The 24,186-nt window shown below is 43.0% G+C and overlaps 1 protein-coding gene across 1 annotated transcript in view; it reads right to left on the bottom strand.

Annotated features, from left to right (window-relative positions):
• LOC124644362 overlaps positions 1-24,186 on the bottom strand; it is a 69,934-nt gene that overhangs the window by 4,147 nt on the left and 41,601 nt on the right. The window contains exons 2-11 of the mRNA XM_047183674.1: positions 20,191-20,796; positions 19,550-19,766; positions 19,310-19,380; positions 18,733-18,854; positions 18,073-18,174; positions 17,453-17,577; positions 16,847-16,938; positions 7,266-7,347; positions 6,328-6,418; positions 204-339 (exon numbers count right to left, since the gene is read on the bottom strand). Coding sequence (XP_047039630.1) covers positions 204-339; positions 6,328-6,418; positions 7,266-7,347; positions 16,847-16,938; positions 17,453-17,577; positions 18,073-18,174; positions 18,733-18,854; positions 19,310-19,380; positions 19,550-19,766; positions 20,191-20,724 — 1,572 coding nt within the window. The 5' untranslated portion in view covers positions 20,725-20,796. The remainder of the gene's footprint in view (positions 1-203; positions 340-6,327; positions 6,419-7,265; positions 7,348-16,846; positions 16,939-17,452; positions 17,578-18,072; positions 18,175-18,732; positions 18,855-19,309; positions 19,381-19,549; positions 19,767-20,190; positions 20,797-24,186) is intronic.

The following is a 24,186-nucleotide window of genomic DNA, read 5'->3' as shown; positions in this document are numbered from 1 at the left end:
GAGCAGCACGTCGTAGTGAGACATACCTGGTCGTGCTGGTCGTGCTGCGTCTCTGCGAGCGCGAGCAGCACGTCGTAGTGAGACATACCTGGTCGTGTTGCGTCTCTGCTCGCGCTCGCAGCACGTCGTAGTGACACATACCTGGTCGTGCTGGTCGTGCTGCGTCTCTGCGAGCGCGAGCAGCACGTCGTAGTGAGACATACCTGGTCGTGCTGGTCGTGCTGCGTCTCTGCGAGCGCGAGCAGCACGTCGTACGTCTCGAGCGCGCGGTCGGCGGCGCGGAGGGCGCAGCACAGCGACACGGAGGTGGATTCCTGCACGGCGCACGCGCAGTACAGCCTGCAACACGCGAGTGTTGTCACACGTCTGCTCGCCGCCGCAGCGCGCGGAGCACTGAGCGCTGCAGGTTTTTTTTTTTTTTTTTTTTGGTATGGCATCTCGCAGTTCAGCCTAGGAGGCCGTGTACTGCTTAACCGGACTTTTCCCTGTGGATGCCTAGATTTTAAGGCCTCCAGCCAGGGGCGTAAAACAACTTATAAACTAAGCGACTGCGCTAAGGGTACCCCCTGTGGGGTCGGACCTCGGCTTAGGGCGTCGCTGGGGAGGCAGCAAAGGGACAGGCTGGATCATATGATCATTATTATTAAATGGGGAATTTAAAGCTACTGGCTCAGCTCGCGGGCTGGCTCGATGAGCAAGGGTCGGGAGGACAGAGATCGGGACGTCGCGGCGGACCTCGGCGGCGAGGTTTGTACGAACGCGGTTTGTATTTGTGTAGGGTGCTAGTGAGTTTACTACTCTCTTGGAGGACAGTTATCTCATCGTCAGGTTCTAGAAGGGCATGCCTAGGGCGGCGAATCTTACTGATGCGGGAGGGAGTGTAATTACTGGCTGACACGATAAGTGAGTTATCGTGTTTCTCAGCGCGTTCGAAGTACCGTATGGCGGCACGCTTCATATACTGGCGGATGGTGGGGATTTTTAAGTCGAGATGAAGAATCTCATTTCGAACATAATAGGGAGCTCCTGTGATTTTCCGTAAAGCACGGTTTTGAAGGGCCTGCATTCTGTGAAGGCGGCGATGGCTTGCCTGTGCGAACACAGGGCAAGCATACGTCATGACGGGGCGTATGCACGATACGTAGAGGCGTAACTTGCATTTAAGAGATAATTTGCTCTTTGAATTGAGCAAGAAGTGCAATCTGCCGTACACAAAGGCTGCTCTAGAGCGCACCTTACGTATGTGCTCGGAGAATGAAAGGCGCTGGTCTAAGATTACACCTAGATATTTGGCATGCTCCTTCCAAGGAATCGGCCTACCAAACATGGTGACTGACGGGGGCGCGGGAGGAAGCCTACGGCGAGGGCTCGAAAAGAGTATGGCCTGGCTTTTGTCGGGGTGGAGTTCGATTCTCCATAGCCTAGTCCAGACACCTAGGGTGTTGCAATAGGCTTGGAGATGTCTCACTATGGCGGCTGGGCTGCGGCCTGAGCAGTAGATTGCCGTGTCGTCGGCGAATAGGGCTAATTGAACATGCTTGTTCTTAGGAATATCGCTAGTGTATAGCGTGAAGAGGATGGGGGAGAGTACCGAGCCTTGTGGGACGCCAGCTTTTATAGGGTGGGCCGAAGAAAGAGTGCCGTCAATGCGATAGCGAAAGGTGCGATTCGACAAAAAGTCTCGTAAGATGACGACGAGACGGTCTGGGACACCGAGTTGGTAAAGCTTGTAAATCAAGCCTTTGTGCCAGACTTTGTCGAATGCCTTTGCTATATCGAAGAGAACAGCGCTGCAGGGAGCATCGCTCCTTATTTATGTGTAGTCGCGTCGCGCGCACGATTCCTTCGGCATCCTCAGATGGTTCCGATTGGAGCGTTCTTATTGGTCTCAATATTACCACTGCTCTTAAACACCTAACGGTCACACCAAAAATGTGACGACAAGTGTAGCTGTGTGTGTGCGTGTGACGTCAAGTGTAGCTGTGTGTGTGTGACGTCAAGTGTAGCTGTGTGTGCATGTGACGTCAAGTGTAGCTGTGTGTGCGTGACATCAAGTGAAGCTGTGTGTGTGACGTCAAGTGTAGCTGTGTATGTGATGTCAAGTGAAGCTGTGTGTGCGTGACGTCAAGTGAAGCTGTGTGTGTGATGTCAAGTGAAGCTGTGTGTGCGTGACGTCAAGTGTAGCTGTGTGTGTGACGTCAAGTGTAGCTGTGTGTGTGACGTCAAGTGTAGCTGTGTATGTGATGTCAAGTGAAGCTGTGTGTGCGTGACGTCAAGTGTAGCTGTGTATGTGATGTCAAGTGAAGCTGTGTGTGCGTGACGTCAAGTGTAGCTGTGTGTGTGACGTCAAGTGTAGCTGTGTGTGCGTGACGTCAAGTGAAGCTGTGTGTGTGATGTCAAGTGAAGCTGTGTGCGTGATGTCAAGTGAAGCTGTGTGTGTGATGTCAAGTGAAGCTGTGTGTGTGATGTCAAGTGAAGCTGTGTGTGTGATGTCAAGTGAAGCTGTGTGTGCGATGTCAAGTGAAGCTGTGTGTACGTGACGTCAAGTGAAGCTGTGTGTGTGATGTCAAGTGAAGCTGTGTGTGCGTGACGTCAAGTGTAGCTGTGTGTGTGACGTCAAGTGTAGCTGTGTGTGCGTGACGTCAAGTGAAGCTGTGTGTGTGATGTCAAGTGAAGCTGTGTGCGTGATGTCAAGTGAAGCTGTGTGTGTGATGTCAAGTGAAGCTGTGTGTGTGATGTCAAGTGAAGCTGTGTGTGTGATGTCAAGTGAAGCTGTGTGTGCGATGTCAAGTGAAGCTGTGTGTACGTGACGTCAAGTGAAGCTGTGTGTGTGATGTCAAGTGAAGCTGTGTGTGCGTGACGTCAAGTGTAGCTGTGTGTGTGACGTCAAGTGTAGCTGTGTGTGTGACGTCAAGTGTAGCTGTGTATGTGATGTCAAGTGAAGCTGTGTGTGCGTGACGTCAAGTGTAGCTGTGTATGTGATGTCAAGTGAAGCTGTGTGTGCGTGACGTCAAGTGTAGCTGTGTGTGTGACGTCAAGTGTAGCTGTGTGTGCGTGACGTCAAGTGAAGCTGTGTGTGTGATGTCAAGTGAAGCTGTGTGTGTGATGTCAAGTGAAGCTGTGTGTGTGATGTCAAGTGAAGCTGTGTGTGCGATGTCAAGTGAAGCTGTGTGTACGTGACGTCAAGTGAAGCTGTGTGTGTGATGTCAAGTGAAGCTGTGTGTGCGTGACGTCAAGTGTAGCTGTGTGTGTGACGTCGAGTGTAGCTGTGTGTGCGTGACGTCAAGTGAAGTTGTGTGTGTGATGTCAAGTGAAGCTGTGTGTGTGATGTCAAGTGAAGCTGTGTGTGTGATGTCAAGTGAAGCTGTGTGTGCGATGTCAAGTGAAGCTGTGTGTGCGTGACGTTAAGTGTAGCTGTGTGTGTGATGTCAAGTGAAGCTGTGTGTGCGATGTCAAGTGAAGCTGTGTGTGCGAGACGTCAAGTGTAGCTGTGTGTGTGATGTCAAGTGAAGCTGTGTGTGCGTGACGTCAAGTGAAGCTGTGTGTGTGATGTCAAGTAAAGCTGTGTGCGTGATGTCAAGTGAAGCTGTGTATGTGATGTCAAGTGAAGCTGTGTGTGTGATGTCAAGTGAAGCTGTGTGTGCGTGACGTCAAGTGAAGCTGTGTGTGTGATGTCAAGTGAAGCTGTGTGTGTGATGTCAAGTGAAGCTGTGTGTGTGATGTCAAGTGAAGCTGTGTGTGCGATGTCAAGTGAAGCTGTGTGTGCGTGACGTTAAGTGTAGCTGTGTGTGTGATGTCAAGTGAAGCTGTGTGTGCGATGTCAAGTGAAGCTGTGTGTGCGAGACGTCAAGTGTAGCTGTGTGTGTGATGTCAAGTGAAGCTGTGTGTGCGTGACGTCAAGTGAAGCTGTGTGTGTGATGTCAAGTAAAGCTGTGTGCGTGATGTCAAGTGAAGCTGTGTATGTGATGTCAAGTGAAGCTGTGTGTGTGATGTCAAGTGAAGCTGTGTGTGCGTGACGTCAAGTGAAGCTGTGTGTGTGATGTCAAATGAAGCTGTGTGCGTGACGTCAAGTGAAGCTGTGTGTGTGATGTCAAGTGAAGCTGTGTGTGTGATGTCAAGTGAAGCTGTGTGTGTGATGTCAAGTGAAGCTGTGTGTGTGATGTCAAGTGAAGCTGTGTGTGCGATGTCAAGTGAAGCTGTGTGTGTGATGTCAAGTGAAGCTGTGTGTGTGATGTCAAGTGAAGCTGTGTGTGTGATGTCAAGTGAAGCTGTGTGTGCGATGTCAAGTGAAGCTGTGTGTGCGATGTCAAGTGAAGCTGTGTGTGAGATGTCAAGTGAAGCTGTGTGTGTGATGTCAAGTGAAGCTGTGTGTGTGATGTCAAGTGAAGCTGTGTGTGCGTGACGTCAAGTGAAGCTGTGTGTGTGATGTCAACTGAAGCTGTGTGCGTGACGTCAAGTGAAGCTGTGTGTGTGACGTCAAGTGAAGCTGTGTGTGTGATGTCAAGTGAAGCTGTGTGTGTGACGTCAAGTGAAGCTGTGTGTGTGATGTCAAGTGAAGCTGTGTGTGTGATGTCAAGCGAAGCTGTGTGTGTGATGTCAAGTGAAGCTGTGTGTGCGATGTCAAGTGAAGCTGTGTGTGCGATGTCAAGTGAAGCTGTGTGTGCGATGTCAAGTGAAGCTGTGTGTGTGATGTCAAGCGAAGCTGTGTGTGCGATGTCAAGTGAAGCTGTGTGTGCGATGTCAAGTGAAGCTGTGTGTGTGATGTCAAGTGAAGCTGTGTGTGCGAGACGTCAAGTGTAGCTGTGTGTGTGATGTCAAGTGAAGCTGTGTGTGCGTGACGTCAAGTGAAGCTGTGTGTGTGATGTCAAATGAAGCTGTGTGCGTGACGTCAAGTGAAGCTGTGTGTGTGATGTCAAGTGAAGCTGTGTGTGTGATGTCAAGTGAAGCTGTGTGTGTGATGTCAAGTGAAGCTGTGTGTGTGATGTCAAGTGAAGCTGTGTGTGCGATGTCAAGTGAAGCTGTGTGTGTGATGTCAAGTGAAGCTGTGTGTGTGATGTCAAGTGAAGCTGTGTGTGTGATGTCAAGTGAAGCTGTGTGTGCGATGTCAAGTGAAGCTGTGTGTGCGATGTCAAGTGAAGCTGTGTGTGCGATGTCAAGTGAAGCTGTGTGTGTGATGTCAAGTGAAGCTGTGTGTGTGATGTCAAGTGAAGCTGTGTGTGCGTGACGTCAAGTGAAGCTGTGTGTGTGATGTCAAATGAAGCTGTGTGCGTGACGTCAAGTGAAGCTGTGTGTGTGACGTCAAGTGAAGCTGTGTGTGTGATGTCAAGTGAAGCTGTGTGTGTGACGTCAAGTGAAGCTGTGTGTGTGATGTCAAGTGAAGCTGTGTGTGTGATGTCAAGAGAAGCTGTGTGTGTGATGTCAAGTGAAGCTGTGTGTGAGATGTCAAGTGAAGCTGTGTGTGCGATGTCAAGTGAAGCTGTGTGTGCGATGTCAAGTGAAGCTGTGTGTGTGATGTCAAGCGAAGCTGTGTGTGCGATGTCAAGTGAAGCTGTGTGTGCGATGTCAAGTGAAGCTGTGTGTGTGATGTCAAGTGAAGCTGTGTGTGTGATGTCAAGTGAAGCTGTGTGTGTGATGTCAAGTGAAGCTGTGTGTGTGATGTCAAGTGAAGCTGTGTGTGTGATGTCAAGTGAAGCTGTGTGTGTGATGTCAAGTGAAGCTGTGTGTGTGATGTCAAGCGAAGCTGTGTGTGTGATGTCAAGTGAAGCTGTGTGTGTGATGTCAAGTGAAGCTGTGTGTGCGATGTCAAGTGAAGCTGTGTGTGCGATGTCAAGTGAAGCTGTGTGTGTGATGTCAAGTGAAGCTGTGTGTGTGATGTCAAGCGAAGCTGTGTGTGCGATGTCAAGTGAAGCTGTGTGTGTGATGTCAAGTGAAGCTGTGTGTGTGATGTCAAGTGAAGCTGTGTGTGTGATGTCAAGTGAAGCTGTGTGTGTGATGTCAAGTGAAGCTGTGTGTGTGGCCATATAATAAAGAACGTTTACATAGACACATTTTTTTTACAAATAGCGTCACATAACAGCATGTTAATCTTGTTTTTTTTATGGTGTTGTAAAATGCTATCCTCCTAATGGTAACACATAATTTTACACATCAAAAATTAAAAACAAAACTACAATAGTTCTTTAAAAGTACACATGTAAATGTAGAACGCCGAACGTAAGTCAATGTATTATTTGTGTAACTAGTGCGACTTTTCATAGGAGCCTGGAAAGGCCTATAGATTTGAAATAAGAACATTTAACTTAGACTTTGACTGTATAGTGTACGTACCTGTGCGCAGTATCGGCGGCCCGTGCTAACGCGCACTGCAGCACGCGCCGCTCCGCGCGGAGACGCGCGCACCGCGCCGCCCACGTGCAACCTAAACACACATATATTGTATAGCTAGCCACTTCCCCGAGGGTCCACCCGCGTCCCGTGGTAACTACTGCCCGTACCTATGTTATTCGGAAAGAGTGTAGCTTTACAATTGTGTAAGGCCGCTGCCTCGAATTTTGCGGGCAGCGGGGCGGCAGCGGCGGCGGCGCGGGCGGTCACCATTTGACTGGAGCTCACCGCTCGTTGCCCGCTCCCCGCGCCGCTGTATTCGAAGGCCGGTCCATTTGATTATACGCGTAAGATCCAGCCGCTCCCGCGCCGCCGCCGCTGCCGCCCCGCTGCCCGCAAAATTCGAGGCAGCGGCCTAAGAATTCTTCAAATCGGTTCAATATTTTTTTTATCAAGTTTAGAACAACTAGACCAACAGGCTTTTTTTTTAATCATCAAATGACCCCTGCTGCTGGGGGTTAGCAGCGGTGAGGGAGTGTTAGACTCTTACTGACTAAAAACCGTCGAGTTCCGTCGTAGGCCGCGTATGTACCAGGGCCGCGGTAACTCGCGCGAACAATCCCGCAGCCCCGGTAGATGACCTAAAGGCTGACTTATACTTCGGCCCAAGCATATGCATTGTCATTCAGCGTGGCAATGCAGCCAGTCTTTTGGGCACGATTCCCGACGATAGCGATGCGGATGAATTTTTTGATACATAGTTGTATTATCTATTTTAAAATTTAAATATGTAAAGTAAGTATATTTAAAGTATGTTTGGGTATTAAATACATTATTGAATATTTATATTGGAATGATCAATACAAAAAACAATAGGAATATGTGAATTTGGAAGATATTGAAAAAGTGCAAGTAGTAAAGTATAACACAAATGATCTGACCTTCATTCTGCGCGGCGTGCAGCGCGTCTCGCAGCAGCGGGTCGCGCGCGCACAGCTCCGACACGCGCTCAGAGCTCCACCACTGCGGACGTACATACTGCATTATATTATCGTAAATAAACACCAAGAACACGGTGGAGAGAAGATTTAGGTCCGTATTACAGAAGGCTACTCAAGTCCTGATCTCTGTTTAAAACTAGATTTGAGTTGAGATTTAATTTTAGAACGCTCCTCAAGCATAGATTCGGTGATCATAGTTCAGCCGAGTGTAGATCATTACTCAGTTGTAGATTACAGTTTAAGTAGAGATTTGAACTATAATCACGCAAGTGTGGTCGACGCCACGCTTGAGCAGAGATTTCCTTGTCAATTTAGCAAATAATTTGTTGTCGAATAGGAAGTTAAAATTAAAATACGAACAAAAAATTGATATTTTTGAAGAAATTGATTATTATGATAATATATTTGATTTGAATCTCGATTCAGCTGAGTGCAGTTTAAGTACTGTTCTGAAATAAGAACAACCCTCAAGTGCAGATTCCATATTTAAACTATGATCAGGTGATTTAAGATCAAACTTGACTTGAGTAGCCTTCTGTAATACGGACCTTAGACAGCTTCCACAAGGACTGGCCACAAATAGTGACCGGTAGGGAAAGGTGGATGGCCATGGGGAAGGCCTTTGCCCAGCGGTGGGACAACATAGGCTAATTTTAAAATAAAACTACATTATATCATGTTATTTGTTCTTCATAATAAACAGATTATACAATCCGCGATAGATTTTAATGTAAACGTCAGCTATGGGTGTACTTCGTATGAGGCTCTGGATGTGAATACGTCAACTGTAGATTTAACAACTTTAACTGAGTTTTGTTTCATATAAAAATGTAAACAGGCCAGATTGCGGTGCCTAAAAAACACTAAATATACACTCTTTTGCAAAAAAAGCGGGCACCTATGTGAAATCTTGGTTTTAAGGACTTCACGTGTATTTCAAAGGGTTTTAATGACTGTAGTAAGTTATTACTAGCATCAAAAGCAAGCAAAGCCAAGCATGCGTGAGAATGTATTCTAAATTTGAATTTTGTAGAATAGGGTTGTTTCCTAGTATTCATTTAGTTAAAATTAAATAAATGCACCGAAAGTTCACAAAACTAGAAACACGATAAGCTATATTATATTATTTATAACTGACCATATATTTTTTAATTAATTTATGAAATTTTAATTTTGAGCCTGTGACGTCACGCCATTAAAAACGACGAGAAGAGACCGATGACGTCATCCTTTCTATATTTGACAATGACAAGTATTTGACAGTGACAGATATATCGAAATAACCTCAGAATTAATGTTTTGTTTACTTGCTTCTGTGAAGTTCTGTGTCTTAATTGCATTTAAGTGATACAACTGCTAAAGAATTATGGAGAAAGGATTTATGAAAGCTGATAGTTCCAATCTGCCAAGAGTAGACTTTTTTATGGTCGCTCAATTCTTTGCCAATAACCAAGATTTTTATTCAGCGGTACGAGGATGAACAGTTTATTTAGAGCACTAATGGTCGTATTTCCACAGTCTCGCACAACACAAACCTTGTAGACATTCATTTAATTTAAGTTTTTTGAAAAAGCATCAAATCTTTTCGAACGCGGACACAAACATAACCTCAATATAAATAAACACAAACTTTACGTTTCTTTGCACCATTTCATTTTTCCGCGTACACAACTCAAAACATTTGAGGTATTTTATTTTTGTGCAAATGTATAAAAATAATCTATATGTATAAAATATTATAGTTTTTGTAGCTATTTTATAAAAATACATTATTAAAATTAAGAAATCCATTAGTTGGTATGTTAGTTTTTTCTCGTTTTCTCTCCTTTAAAATGTAAAGGAATGAACAGAGAACGTTGACGTCACAGTCACGTGATCTAGCGTTTTCTGAGCAATATTTTAAGACAAATAGAAAAACATGTAATACATAAAAAATAAAAAGATTTGAGACGAAAAATGAAAGAGAGGGTGATCTTAAAATTATTTAGAAGCTATCTAAATAGATTTCCGAAAATTGGAAACAACCCTATTGCTAAGAAACGGGTGAAACCTTGTTCTGGACTAATTCCTGGTACAAAGTTCGTGGGCGTTTTGAAAAGTTTTTGACGTGATTTTCAGAAAACTGATAATGCAGTTTTAATTGATGATTAATGTACTTTTCTGTCAAAGCACTGGTACTCAGCTGAATCCGGTTAGACTGGAAGCCGACCCCAACATGATTGGGAAAAAGGCTCGGAGGATGATGTACTTTTCTGTCAAATCAAAACATTAAAAAAAAACTATGCGTATTTGATAAAATTTCACCTGCTCTAAATGGTATATGCTGATGATTGATGGCAATGTTAAGAGTTTCGGTATTTTTGCGTAAAGCGTTTTATTGTTTAGATATTGTACCCACGCGGTTTAAAATAACCCTTTCTCATAAATAAACATAATTTAGAGGAGTATAAGTACTTTGGGCTGCGACAAAACAAACTTAAAGTTAGCAGAGCCAGATCACAACTCGTCTCCTATATCTTCTTTGATATCTTGATTGGGGCAACACTGGCAGCCAGTTGTCAAAATAATATGTGATAGTTTTAAAATTAAAATTTAATATATTTTGTGCTTTTAATATAGTAAATTGCCTTAAATTCGATAGATATTGTGAATAGATATAAGTACACGCGTTTGTGAGTGATTTCGTTGCGAGATTGTGCATGAAATCAACAATAAAGGAACCGGCTGTCAACCCAACGGATGGATTTGAAACCAACATTGAAACCCGGGGAGTATTCTATATTTTCACTATAATATAGTCTAATCTTGTCCGATACCTGCTTCCATATGCAGATTTCTTATTATACAAGTCTTCAGCGGTGTAAACAATAGCAGAATAGCCCGCTTTGTTGTAAAGTAAAAAGTTGATTTTTAACAGCTGATTGAAGCAACAGTAACTGAGAAACTTACAACAGCTCAGTGTACGATAATTTAGCCTATAATCTCACAGTTGCCTACCTAAAGTGGCCGTTATTCTACAATTAAAGTTAATTATTTTTTTCAAATCACAAATGATAAAATTATGCCCTCAACATATTTTTTATTTTCTATCTTAAAATTTTTCTTTATCTTACATTTCATTATACATACATTTCCGAAAATTCTTATTCTTATAATTCAAACTGTAGGTATTTCCAGAACTTAATTAATTTAAATAGTCTTAAAAATGTACAATCGATACTAATTTCAATAAATAGTTTCCCCTATTTCCCAAGTTACTTAGAGTCTTAACTTTCTCCTTCTTCCTTCATTTAGCTGTCTCTTCTAACATTCCAGGGTGCCTTTGGGTTAACTTACCATCATGATGACCCGCAGTGCTGCACTCTTGGATGGAAAGTTGAGGGCTGCACTTAAGGAACTTGAATCCAAAACAAACCTGTGCGCTCAGCTGTTGCAGGAGAGGGATGATAGTGAGGTAGAAGTCAAACGTATAGTAGACAAGAACACTGACCCTAAGAACCAACTGGCGGAATTACATATCCAACACATGGACATACTTGATCAACATAGTCACCTCCGTCAACTTGTGACAAATTTTCAAGAATGTAATGACACACATGAACTGGCATTAAGGCGGATCTCAGAACTGGAAATTGAGCTAAGCAAGGCCCACAACACCATCACACAGTTGGAAGCTGCTCAATCCAGTGAACAGTCTGCGAACACCTGCAGTCTTTTCAATGAGTTAGTTGGTAGTTTGTCCGGACCCTCTTGTAATGAGCCAGTTGTAACAATTGACTTGACCAATGACACTTTAATTAAAAGTAGAACATTTACATCACATAATAAAATAAAAAAATATTTAAAATTAAATAGAATAATAGGTAAAATTAGAAAATCTTTAAAGAAACAAAAAGTGTATAGATCAAATAATTTCCTTAGAAAAAAGAACATTAGTTTAATTAGTGATTTAGGACTTTGTCAATCAGAATTGGACGTATGTAGGTCATTTCATGACACTGAAATACAGCGCTTACAGGAGGAGATTTCAGTATATTCGAATCGGTAATTGAAGATTCACTTAATAAATTAAAATCAAGTCACAAATGTAAAATTATATGTGGTGATTTCAATGTTAATATCTTGGAGGCTTCGCCATTAACTACTAGAATTTTGAACTTATTTAAGTCTTTTAATTTAGTAAATTTATTTTATGAACCAACGAGAATAACGGCGTCTTCTTCTACTTGCCTCGATAATATATTTACCGATTCTGTTGAATCAAATAATATATATAATACCTTACCTTAATTAATATAATACCTCGGCCAACTTTAATCAATGGGCCACCACAGGTATTTATAAAAGTAGAGCGAGGCTGTATGAGCTGTATGAAATAAAAACGTATCAATTTGATGATGCATTTGTTAGTTATGTTAAACAATATTCTAAATTATTTAAAAAGGTTTGTAATATGGCAAAATCTAAATTCTTAAGCGATACAATTAAAAAGTCAAATAACAAAATTAAAACTACATGGAAAATAATACGAAACTGGTAAATCGGTCAGTCATGAAAAGAAGTTTGAGATCTTAGTCGATAACAAACTTAACGAGTTCTTTGCCGATATACCCATAGCTACAACTCGCTCCTTAAATTCTTCTTCGACTGATGCTGAGAAGCTTTTGCGTAGTAGTGTACCCAAGTGTGACTTCTTATTCAAGTTTGAGCATGTAACGCCACAAAACGTGGTCAATGTCTTCAAAACTCTCAAGGCAAAAAACACCGGTGATTACTGGGGTATTTCCATTAAACTTTTAAGTCATATAATTGACATTGTTGCCCGCTATCTAGCTGTCACATTCAATAAATGCGTTGATGCTGGTGTATTTCCCGACCTAATGAAACAAAGTAAAGTCGTTCCCTTGTTTAAATCAGGAACCAAGTCGGATATTGGTAATTTTAGACCAATTTTAATTCTACCTGCGTTTAGTAAAATATTTGAAAAGTTAATACTCAAGCAGTTGCTCAGTTATTTTAATGTAAATTGCCTCCTCCACAGTGAACAATATGGCTTTACTCGAGGTCGTTTCTCTTTTAAAACATATTTTTAATGCATGGGAAAACTCTCAAAACGCAATAGGAGTGTTTTGCGACCTCTCCAAAGCTTTTGATTGCGTTCAACATGACACACTTTTACGCAAGTTACGTTATTACGGCGTTCAAAACGGAGCTTTAAACGTCATAGAATCATATTTAAATAATAGATTGCAATGCGTAGACATCAACGGTGTCAAATCTTCAGGCCTACCAGTTCAATTAGGCGTGCCGCAGGGTTCTATTTTAGGTCCTTTCTTATTCTTAGTATATATAAATGATTTACCGTTCCATTTAAAAAATATATGTGATGTAGTATTATTTGCAGACGATACATCTCTCATTTTCAAAGTTGATAGGAATAGAGAGCAATTTGATGACGTGAATAATTTGATACGTTAATAGTTACGAACTGGTTTACAACAAATAATTTAGTTCTTAATGCTAAAAAAAGCTTTAAATAAAAAACTTTTTTACAAAAAAATTAAACCGACTTCCCAAAACACTAAAAAGCGAAAAAAAAAACTATTTTTAGGTGCACCGGCCTAGAAGTCGGTGTCTAATGGATGTTACTAAGTTAATTTTGCCACCGACTTCTAGGCCGATGCACCTAAAAATAGTTTTTTTTTTCGCTTTTTAGTGTTTTGGGAAGTCGGTTTAATTTTTTTGTAAAAAAGTTTTTTATTTAAAGCTTTTCAGTGATACGAATAGTTGTCACTATCCATACAAGTGAGAAGTTCTCATCAATACAAAGAATATAAGTCCAAATACGAGGTATTTTACATATTCAGTTGTCGAGTTCCCTCGACTTACTTTCTCTGGTCTCCATCATCAGGTAAGCTCCAAACCTTCACTGTTGCAAAGGTCTTGTCAATACAAATAATTTAAGCCCAAACACGAGGTAGTTTACATATTCAGTTGTCGAGTTCCCTCGACCCTCTCTGGTTTCCATCATCAGATCAGCTCCAAATCTTCACAGTTGAATAGTGCTTTTAGGCGTACACCTGAGTGTCAAGTTTTTACCCTATGTATGCCTACAACTTTCGAAGGTTGCCCTCGATTTCTCAGGGTTTCCATCATCAGATCCTGACCTGATGACTATGGGACCAACTGGCAGCTATTCCGAGTCGAACAAAAAAAGAATCACGTAAATCGGTCTATAAACCTCGGAGTAATCGATGTACATACATAGAAAAAAAAAAAAAAAAAAAAACATACCGGCCGAATTGATAACCTCCTCCTTTTTGGGAAGTCGGTTAAAAACTAAATGTGTTAAGTTCCTTGTGTTGCCTAATGTGAAACACTTAGGACCTAATATTATCCTAAATAATGAAGTTCTTGAAACTGTGAAGTCAACACTGTTTCTGGAAATAACAGTTGATGCAAAGCTACAGTGGGGCTCGCATATATCTAGCCTCGCGGGAAGGCTTAGTTCTGCTGCCTACGCCGTCAGAAAAGTAAGACAATTCACTGACGTAGACACAGCTCGACTAGTCTATTTTAGTCACTTCCATAGCGTTATGTCCTATGGTATTCTACTGTGGGGCAAAGCTGCAGATATCGAAAACATTTTCGTACTACAGAAACGAGCCGTTCGTGCAATATATCAGTTAGGTAGCAAGCATTCCTTAAGGGAGCTTTTCAAAGAAATAGGTATCCTTACTGTGGCATCTCAATTCATCTTTGCTAACATACTATTATATATATTAGGCAGAATATTCATCTCTACACTAAGAAAAGTGATGTCCACAGTATCAACACTAGGAACAAGCATAAACTGTGCGTACCCATTCACAGGCTTCACAAGGTGCATGGAACATTTAAGGGGCTAGGTATACGACTTTATAATAAACTTCCTCAGTCGTTATTAGAATTGCCATTTGATAAATTTAAAGTCCAAGTCAAATCTGTTCTGTCGAAGAAAGCCTACTATACTGTTAATGATTACATAAACGATAAGAGTAGTTGGTCCTCATGTTAAACACCGGACAGCTTCAAGAGTTGTCATTAATAGTTGATGTGATTTATTTTTTATTTATATACGTGACATTTTCCATTTTGTATGTATACTGACAGATTACCACCATCGTACTGTTTTCACGATGGGTTGTTTCGCAATTTTGTAAATGGTTTACTAGCGACTGTGAATCTATTAGTATTAACTGTTTTCTTGTTATGTGGTTGCAAGTCGTCATGCTCCCTTAGACGGTATTGCTTGCGGTAGCGTCGGTGGTCGGGTTGCCTCCCTCCCTCAAAAATGTGCGAGGGGGGCGATGGCTGATCCTCGCGTTATTCTCGTGAACGGGTGCTGCTTGTGGTACCAGGTCGTCTTGCTGACTACATATTTTCTTGACTCGTAATATAATGTGTACGACTTTTGATTTGAACAGTAGTCCTAGTTCACCGTTTTCACTGTTTATGTTGTAATTTTTTTTTTTTTTTTTTTTATATATACAACATGTAACGTAATTAACGCACACCCTCAAACACGCCAATTAGAATATTATGTTATAATCATAATACATACACTGAATTTTTAATTTAACATGTATATGCATTGTTATTTACTAAATTAGTTATACCAATTCTTGGAGAACTTTTTGGTCATACTACTACGCACGCAAATATCGCGCCGCGCGCCGCTCGACTCGACACAACATAACGAAACTACGGAAAAAGCCGACAATACACGAAGTCTTATTACTTTGAGTTACGGCCTATTTGAATTTGTTTTGACAGTACAGGGTTAATGTGACAATAATTTCCGTAGTTTTAATTATTTTTGGGATAAAAAATTACCTATATTAAAAATGATATAAATCGATTCAGTAAACGATTCTGAATAAACTAATTTCAGGATGTGCGTTAATTAAGTTACATGTTGTATAAAAACACGTCGTGTTTCACATGTCGGTGGGTACGCCCTAAAACTATACCAATTTTCACTGAATGGAGGCATTATGTTCTCTCTTGTTTTTTTTTTATTTTACACATTTTTTTTGTAGCTGCTTGAGTAATAGGTATAGGCAAGGTGTGTACTAGCTAACATGATTACATGTTTACTTGCTTTTTTTATACAAATTTATGTGTATAATTTTGAGTGATATTTTTATTTATTTTTTTGTTTGGTTCTTCAAACCATACAGACAGAATTGTGTTGCTGGGGAGTTTGTTTCACCACTTCTTCTTCCCAGCAAAAACACATAGTGACATGAAGTGGTGAAGGGCGGGCGTTTTGGGCTGTCTTTTGTAGATTTGACGTTCAAAAAGTGCTGATTTTCAGCCTACTTTGAATAAATGACTTTTGATTTTATCACACTTTGACATTTAAAAAATACCTTTGGTGACAAATGCAAAAATAACCATATGAAAAATAATGAGAAAGGTTAAAACTATCCAAACGGTCAAATTATTGCCGCGTTGAAGCTCTCGATAACTCCATAGGTGTCGGGTTACTAAACGATGATTTAGCTGAAAGCGAGTCATGAATTCAAAATTATTGGCCAAACGTATGTTTTTTGTAAATGATCAGTTAGCCAATAATTGTTATGATTTAAGCAGGAAAGTGCTGTGGATACCAGAAAACCTTGGAGTAGAAAGGTTTATTTAATAAAATGTCCGTGTAATGAAAACCCGAAAAACATTTGAACGCTCAGACTCATAGATCTTTAGAGGTCTACGGAGTTTCCCAAGAGGCGAGGTTAGACCTTAAGACCTCGTGCTCACAGTCTATGCGTTATTTTCGGTATTTTGTAGAATTTCAAGATTTTTCAAAATGTCAAAGTCTGATAGGAGCCGACTAGTGAACGGCACTGCTAACTTTAAATTGGTTTCGTCGCAGCCCAAAATATTGATACTCCTCTGAATTGTGTTTATTTATGAGAAAGGGATATTTTAAACCGCGTGGGTACAATATTTAAACAATAGAACGCTTTACGCAAAAATACCGAAACTCTTAACATTGCCATCAATCATCAGCATTGACCATTTAGAGCAGGTGAAAATTTTATCAAATACGGATAGTTTTTCAAAAATGTTTTGATTTGACAGAAAGGTATATTAATCATTAATTAAAACTGCATTATCAGTTTTCTGAAAATCACGTCAAAAACTTTTCAAAACGCCCACGAACTTTCTACCAGGAATTAGTCCAGAACAAGGTTTCACCCGTTTCTTAGCAAATCTACAAAATTCAAATTTAGAATACATTCTCACGCATGCTTGGCTTTGCTTGCTTTTGATGCTAGTAATAACTTACTACAGTCATTAAAACCCTTTGAAAAGCACGTGAAGTCCTTAAAACCAAGATTTCACATAGGTGCCCGCTTTTTTTGCAAAAGAGTTTATATAAAAGCATAACCGAATTCTTGGCGTTTGAATATGGGCGTCAGCTGTGGATGTGATGACGTGAACTATATATGATTAGAAATAGAAAGATGACTAACCTCGTTGTTCCTGGTCTCGCTGGAGTCGGAGTTGTCTGTGCGGCGCAACTTCACGCGGGACGCCATCTTGGCTTGCCGGGACTCGCACCGACCTGTAACATACACACATACACTATATTTAAGAGATTGGAATATATTATGATTTTATTGTAGAAAATACGGGGAGACTATCTATCAGTCAGGGTGACACATGAGTGGGCCGGCATTATACGGCACATCTGGGCGATAAAATGTGTACATGAACGTTCGGGAATAACTATGCGCTCGGCTGCCGAACCTCAAGAACCACAAGAGTCGACTCCTGCCATTCGGCTTATAGCGATCAATTTTATTTCAGTTGTGTCTCGATCGGCACGAGCGAACAAGTGTAGTCATTGCTTCGGGTCGGCTTTGTTGTTCAACATATACTGCCGAACCGTCAATGCCGGTCCGCTTATGTGTGTAGCAACCCCCAAAAAAATTACAATCTTCAATTTACAGTCAATTGAAAACCTTCAAAAACCCTCGCAACATACATGGGGTATCTCCGTGAGCCCCTTACTATGAGGAATCTAGACTTTTACGGTGTGACTTGTTAGTACAGCCTGTATACAGTAATAGACTGACCAGCACAAGGGGTGTGTAGGCGCGGCTCTGTGGGCGAGCCGCGCTCGCGCTCGCACGAGCCCCCCGCGCCCGAGCCCCCAGCGCCAGACCCCGCCGCCAAGTCAGACCCCACAGCCTCGCAGCATCTGATGAACAAATACATTTTATATCGGGTGTGTCGTACCTAATCACACGTCAATTAGTACAAAGACAAAAATAAAATACGTAAAAAAAAATGTTTTTTTTTCAAACAAATAGAATAAAAATGTGCGAGAATTTCCCGACACAATGTCAGTACATATCTGGCGGTGCTGAGACACACGTCGGAGTCTCTCTCGGAGAGGTCGAGGCTGGTGTCGCACTCCGCACCTCCGCGCGGACCCTCCGCCCTGCCCGACACAATGTCAGTACATACCTGGCGGTGCTGAGACACACGTCGGAGTCTCTCTCGGAGAGGTTGAGGCTGGTGTCGCACTCCGCACCTCCGCGCGGACCCTCCGCCCTGCCCGACACAATGTCAGTACATACCTGGCGGTGCTGAGACACACGTCGGAGTCTCTCTCGGAGAGGTTGAGGCTGGTGTCGCACTCCGCACCTCCGCGCGGACCCTCCGCCCTGCCCGACACAATGTCAGTACATACCTGGCGGTGCTGAGACACACGTCGGAGTCTCTCTCGGAGAGGTTGAGGCTGGTGTCGCACTCCGCTGACGGCGGCCGCACCTCCACGCGCGGACCCTCCGCTCTGTAACACACGAGCATACATGACGTCACAAAAGGAACACCGCAAAAAACGTCCTCATCGGTCCTCATCAAGTATCTTCCCAACTATGTTGGGGTCGGCTTCCAGTCTAACCGCATGCAGCTGAGTACCAGTGTGCCACAAGGAGTGACTGCCCTATCTGATTTTCTGAATTCCGTTGAGTGAGAGTGGTTGTTACTTTTTGGCTACTGACTTCCCTGTAACGACTGCCAAAGATGTTCAAATGATATCCGGGTCCCACCAATTACATGCCTTTCGAAACACGGAGGAATTCGTCATGACACATACTAGTGACCTGGCCTCATATCCACAGACCAAGTGCGACAGTTATTGCTTAACCTTATGGTCGCCTCCACCTTCGACTCCTGAGGGGTCGGCAGCTCCGGGCTGATGACAACATATAGGAGTGTGTACCTGACATCGTGCACGCTGGTCTCGGTGTCGGTAGGCAGGTACTCGACGGCGGACGGCGTCGCCTCCACCTTCGACTCCTGAGGAGTCGGCAGCTCCAGGCTGATGACAACATATAGGAGTGTGTACCTGACATCGTGCACGCTGGTCTCGGTGTCGGTGGGCAGGTCCTCGACGGCGGACGGCGTCGCCTCCACCTTCGACTCCTGAGGAGTCGGCAGCTCCGGGCTGATGGCTGACGATGTGTCGTTCTGGAAGAGAAGACAATACTGGTTAATGTCGTCATCGACCTATTGCTTGTGCTAAAGAGGGAATGATGATCATGTTTCTAAGAAGACTACTTGTTGAGATGAGTAAAGGTCAGTGCAACGGGAGCCATATCCCTCACATAAACAAACAAGAGGGTTGACCGTCTTCTCATTTTAACTACCTGGTTTCTAAGTGATATTCTGCCTAACCTTTTCCCAACTTTGTTGGGATCGGCTTCCAATATTAGCAATGGCAACTGAGTGCCAGTGCTTTTCATTCACGACCCACCAATGTAATATGCCTTCCGAAACACGAAAGAACTCCTGGTGACAAGATGGTCTGTGGTCACCCATCCACGGAATAAGCGACTCGACCCGTACGGCTGTTACTTAGCCACGAGCTCCTCGATGAGTATCAGTGAGTAGGGGCATCAGTAGTAAAGCAATGCATTAGTTACCTGTTCAGTGCGCGAGTTGTCGGCGTCATTGTCCAGCTCGCCCGCCGGCTGCGTCGTCGACTCGCACTCGTCTGCAAACGTACGAGATATGACTTTTTAGTGGCTGAAATGGGAGTTAAGTTGGTGCACGAATTTTACTTAGCTATCACGCAAAGCATTACCCCAATGTGTTTATCCCAAAAATGTCACCATAATTCTGCCAAATGCTACAAAATCTAGTAGAACAAATATACCACTTACCCGACACCTCCTCCTCAGGTATAGCCCTGGCCTGCTTATCATGCGCTCTCCTCCGCACCAACTCCGCGATCACACCATGCAGCTCCGCGAGCCGCGCGTCGTGCGCCCGTGCCGCCGCCGCTCCGCGCGCGCGCTCCGCCGACAGCGCGCGGGCGAGAGCGTCGCGTTCCGCGCGGAGCGACGCCACGTCCTCGCGACCTGATTGCGCGCTGCTCACCTGGAATGTACAAGATAGGGTTTGATTAATCATGGAGATCAAACTTTCTCATAAGTGGTTCGTGACAACTAAGATGCACGGAAAACTGCCGAAATTATTTTTAGGTTTCAGCGGAATGCTAGAGGTGTGCGAAGGGTATGTGTGTGCTCCGAAGTTAGTTACGAGCCACAATTCAATTCGGCGGAAAATATGCCTAATGAAAATATTTACTAGGGAATAACACTGAAGAGAGAATTCACAGGATGTAACTGATTAAAGATGACAAGTGCCCAGGATACGTTCAAACTTTACCTAGTCTTCATATTATACCTTTTATATTAAACCCCGTGCAGGTAGATAGATATGGTAGACCTGAGTTAAAGAATACTGCGTTAACAACAATTTCAAGACAACCCAATTTAAATCCTTTTAAATCCGAACCTACCAGCACACTCAATCCATTATGTCCCGGCACCGGGGGCGCCGTCACGGGCCGTAGACTGGAATACCGCCACGAGGACTCGCGGGACATCTCCTCATCCGCCACATTCGGGCAGCACAGGTACCAGCTTCTGCTGCGGCGAACACCACCAGCGCCTTCCAGCTGCGTCAGCGGCAACCGACCCACCACCTCCAGCTCAGCTAACAAAGGCTCCTTCTCCTTCGGTTCAGGCATGGGAAACGTTCCCGCAGTGGAATACGTCTCCTCGATCTTTCTAGAATTTTCCGGAGTGTTGTATTCTGGAAGACTCCATTGGCGTCCTCTGTCTCTCAATGGAGGAACTTCTCTAACAGCCCCGTCGTTGACTACTTCATTTGTTTCGACATACTCGCTGAGCTCGTCAGGGTTGGGAGGTGCTTCCTGAGGGGGCTCGGAGGTCTTCCGCTTGAGCCTCTCGAGGTCTGCGTAGTAATAGGCGGTGGAGCGCGGCGGCTCCCCGCTGAGGGTGCGCGTCCCCGCCACCGTTTGGATTTTCATAGCATGCTTCTAGAACATTCTCGGAGCGTCTCGAACTTTCTGGAGTCTTCTAATCCTACATGTGACACGGTCCTGTGTAGAGAAATATTGTTTGAAGGATAGAAGACAAGGTCGGTAAGACTCTTGTGAATGGTAAACGGATTTCGGCGTTCCAAGTAGTTTTGGGTAACGTTTGTAGGATAATTTTGTGATATGATGTAAAGCCAGATAATACCATTGACGTAACTACATAGAATTCTCAGTAAATTCTAAATGCGGCTAAAGCTATCCTACTCGTATTTCTAGAACTGTAACATTGTATATTTCATGTGTAACATCATATTTGGATGCCACGCTTAAAATATCTACTCACGTAATATTATGGTTTTCTATGGAAACATTTCTCTGGTTGTACCTTTGAAGATTTACACAAAAGCTATTAGATTGCTTGACAAATGCTTGAGCACTAAAATTATATGTCCTGCGTATCTTACATGAAAACAGCCACCGTGGCCGACAATTGGCTAGTATATGTAGGTACACTATAATAAAATCCAAAAGTTCAGTAGGTAAATAAGTACCTGCACAACAAACAGTGTTTTCCTAAGTTCCGACCTATGAGTGAGTAGATCTAACTACGCGTAAATGTTAATGTTAATTGCTTAATAAAGAGACCTCATCAAAGTCCAAATGACAGTATCACTCCTGCCAGACCCAGAACTATAAAACCTTCGTGATGACAGTAACAGCAGCCTTGATTGCTAATGATGCTCATTGGTTGTTGATCGACAAGCAAGACCTCCTCCCTGTCCCCCGCACAGACATTAGTGACGAATTATAGGTACCTAAGTATCATAAGGAGGGGAACCTATCACGAAATACTTAGAGATATAGCAAGAAACAGTCTGAGAAAATAAACAAAATTCTTTTAGAAGTCGGTTAACATTGACCTAATGGTACTGAGAAACAGCCATAGACAGCATATGTGCTATCTATACAGTGACGGGGTTAACGTAATCATAAGGGAAACAATGAGTTTTCTCTATTTCCTCTGACGTCCAAGACACAAGGAAACGATCAACGAAACAATAAGAACTCGAGACTACGTTCAAAATGGTGACATTCACGACCACTAGAACAGTTGATCACTAATGTAAGAGAGTGTAAAATAGGTGCATCTCTTCCGCCTACCCCATCGTAAAATACAATTCATCATCTCCCGGCTTCTAGTCTAACCGGATTCAGCTGAGTACCAGTGTGCCACAGAGGCGACTGCCTATCTGACCTCTTCAACCCAGTTAACTTACATTACATTAAATTTTACAATTACACAAATAACATTATGCCTTCCTTATAAATTCCGTCATCTTGTTATAATCAGAGCGATCAATCTTGTGAAGACGCGACAGAAATAAAAGTTTAATTTGATTGATATTGTTGTTGTTCGTAATGTAACTCCGATGTTTTGTGCACATTTCATCTGTTCGTCAAGTTACCGAGTTCGCTTAGCAACTTGTTCATTTTGTTTTGTTGTCAATCTAATGTTAACAATGCGAAATTGAGTTAGGTTTTCTCAAGGTTTTAGGTGTCTGAAGCCGTACCTATAACTATTTGCCATAGTTTTTATAGGACATCAGCAAAGACCTACCTAACCACCCTAACCTCCCTAAGGTTGTCGCGTCTACCAACCTAGTGTTTAGTAATGTATTTGCAACCAGTAACTTACACAACCAGTACCTACCTACGCTACTAAGACATGTGTACTTATTATCATCATCGTCCTTTATATCGTCCCCCGGGTGTTCTCTGACCTCTTCTCGTATAGAGAAGGAATAAGCACACATGACCACGTGCGTGCGCGGAGGGCAGATTGGTGATTTCAGACTTCAATGCAAAATATTTCATGCCAAAAGATGGAATGATTCGCTTTTAAAGCCGATGACCATGCAACAAGAATCGTCCACAAACCGAAGTTATAAGAGAAGCAACAGTTTAATTGTCGTCTATATTTAGTCAGTTTCAATTGTTGCGAGCGGGATCAATGACCGCGGCTCGCCGATGCGGAAGCGGCTCCTATAAGAATAGTAACGGCGGATAAAACACTCGAATTCCACACTAATTGGGACTTGGTATTGCACTTTGTGTGTTTGTAAAAAAAACAAACATGTTTTACAGTTCTGAGTGATGCACTCGCGTGGAAAAATATCCTGTGTTTGTGTGTGTTGTTTAAAAACGGTGGTTAGATGGAAAATGTTTGTGTTAAGGAGATTCCACTAATGTGCGGCATCTCGTGGTGTACTCGCTGTAGCTGTAGCAAACAGTAACATATTGCGCGCGAACATTACTAACATGTCCGCGACACTGCAACCGCCGCGCGAGCACATGCTAGCTGTGGACTAAAGACAGCGAACCTACAGAATTTGGTTGAATCTTGCCATTAGATACTGAAGACGACTGTGGTACTGGTACTTTTTGTCCAGTTGCGTGAGTAGTGAGTTCCTACAGTACTCGGGTGAATCCACGCTTGGAAGCTAGTCTACTCGCCACAAGGCCTCGCGAACTACAATACAAATAACTTCCAACACGAGTTATATTGTCGGCGACACAAACAGCAGACGATCAGCTAGTAAGTTACACAACGCTGACTCGCGCCCCGAGTTGCGTCTGTGTAACTTTGTGTAAATGCCATACGATACAATATGTACATACCTATGTGTGTACTTTTTGTTGTACGAATAGCTTGTATAGGATAGTTTTACATTATTTTCGGAGAGATGTTAGAGCTTGTGACGAAGTAACAGCTGTTCGGGTGTATCGGTCACAAGGCAAAGCAACGCTTGACGCACAAGTACTGTGGATGGGTGACCACTTTGTTATGTCGAGTTCCTTCTTGTTTTGGAAGGCACGTTAAATTGGTGGTCAGTGGGTCGTCTTTGGTGGGTCCCCGCTACCATTTCAACATCTTTGACAGCCTATGGTAGACAGAAGCCAGAAAGCTGGTCCATGTGTAACACTTGTGACTCAGTTGCATCCAGGTAAGACCTCAGGATGCCGACCTCAACATAGTTTAGGACCAAAGCAGACGGACACTAGAGGCGTGGTTCCCTGTGCCGGTAAATAAACAAAGTCTCGCAAGGACAGTGTCCTCTTGTCCGAATGAATGAAGTATGCGGGTGTCTGGCAGCGAGCCAGCCGCCGGCGAATGCGACGCACGCGACTGCATGCCGACTGATGCACATTTGAGGATCCAGTGGACCTTTAGGAGGTTAATGCAGGACCTTTTGCTTCTAACTACCCTTAAAGACTGCCAAAGATGTTTAATTGCCAGCCGGAAGCCACCAATTGAAAGTTCATCACATAAAACAAGTGACGGACGGAAATCGAAACAAGTAAGAACCACAACAAAATTGCAGAACAAGCATGGAGTTTGACGACATCATTTGGACCACCCCGTAATGTGAAGTCAAGTCAAAATCAAATATT

The sequence above is a fragment of the Helicoverpa zea genome, chromosome 30 (assembly GCF_022581195.2).
Source record: "Helicoverpa zea isolate HzStark_Cry1AcR chromosome 30, ilHelZeax1.1, whole genome shotgun sequence".
Lineage (NCBI taxonomy): Eukaryota > Metazoa > Arthropoda > Insecta > Lepidoptera > Noctuidae > Helicoverpa > Helicoverpa zea.
The sequence above is the reverse complement of the archived record's forward strand: the minus strand, read 5'-3'. Positions and strand labels throughout refer to the sequence as shown.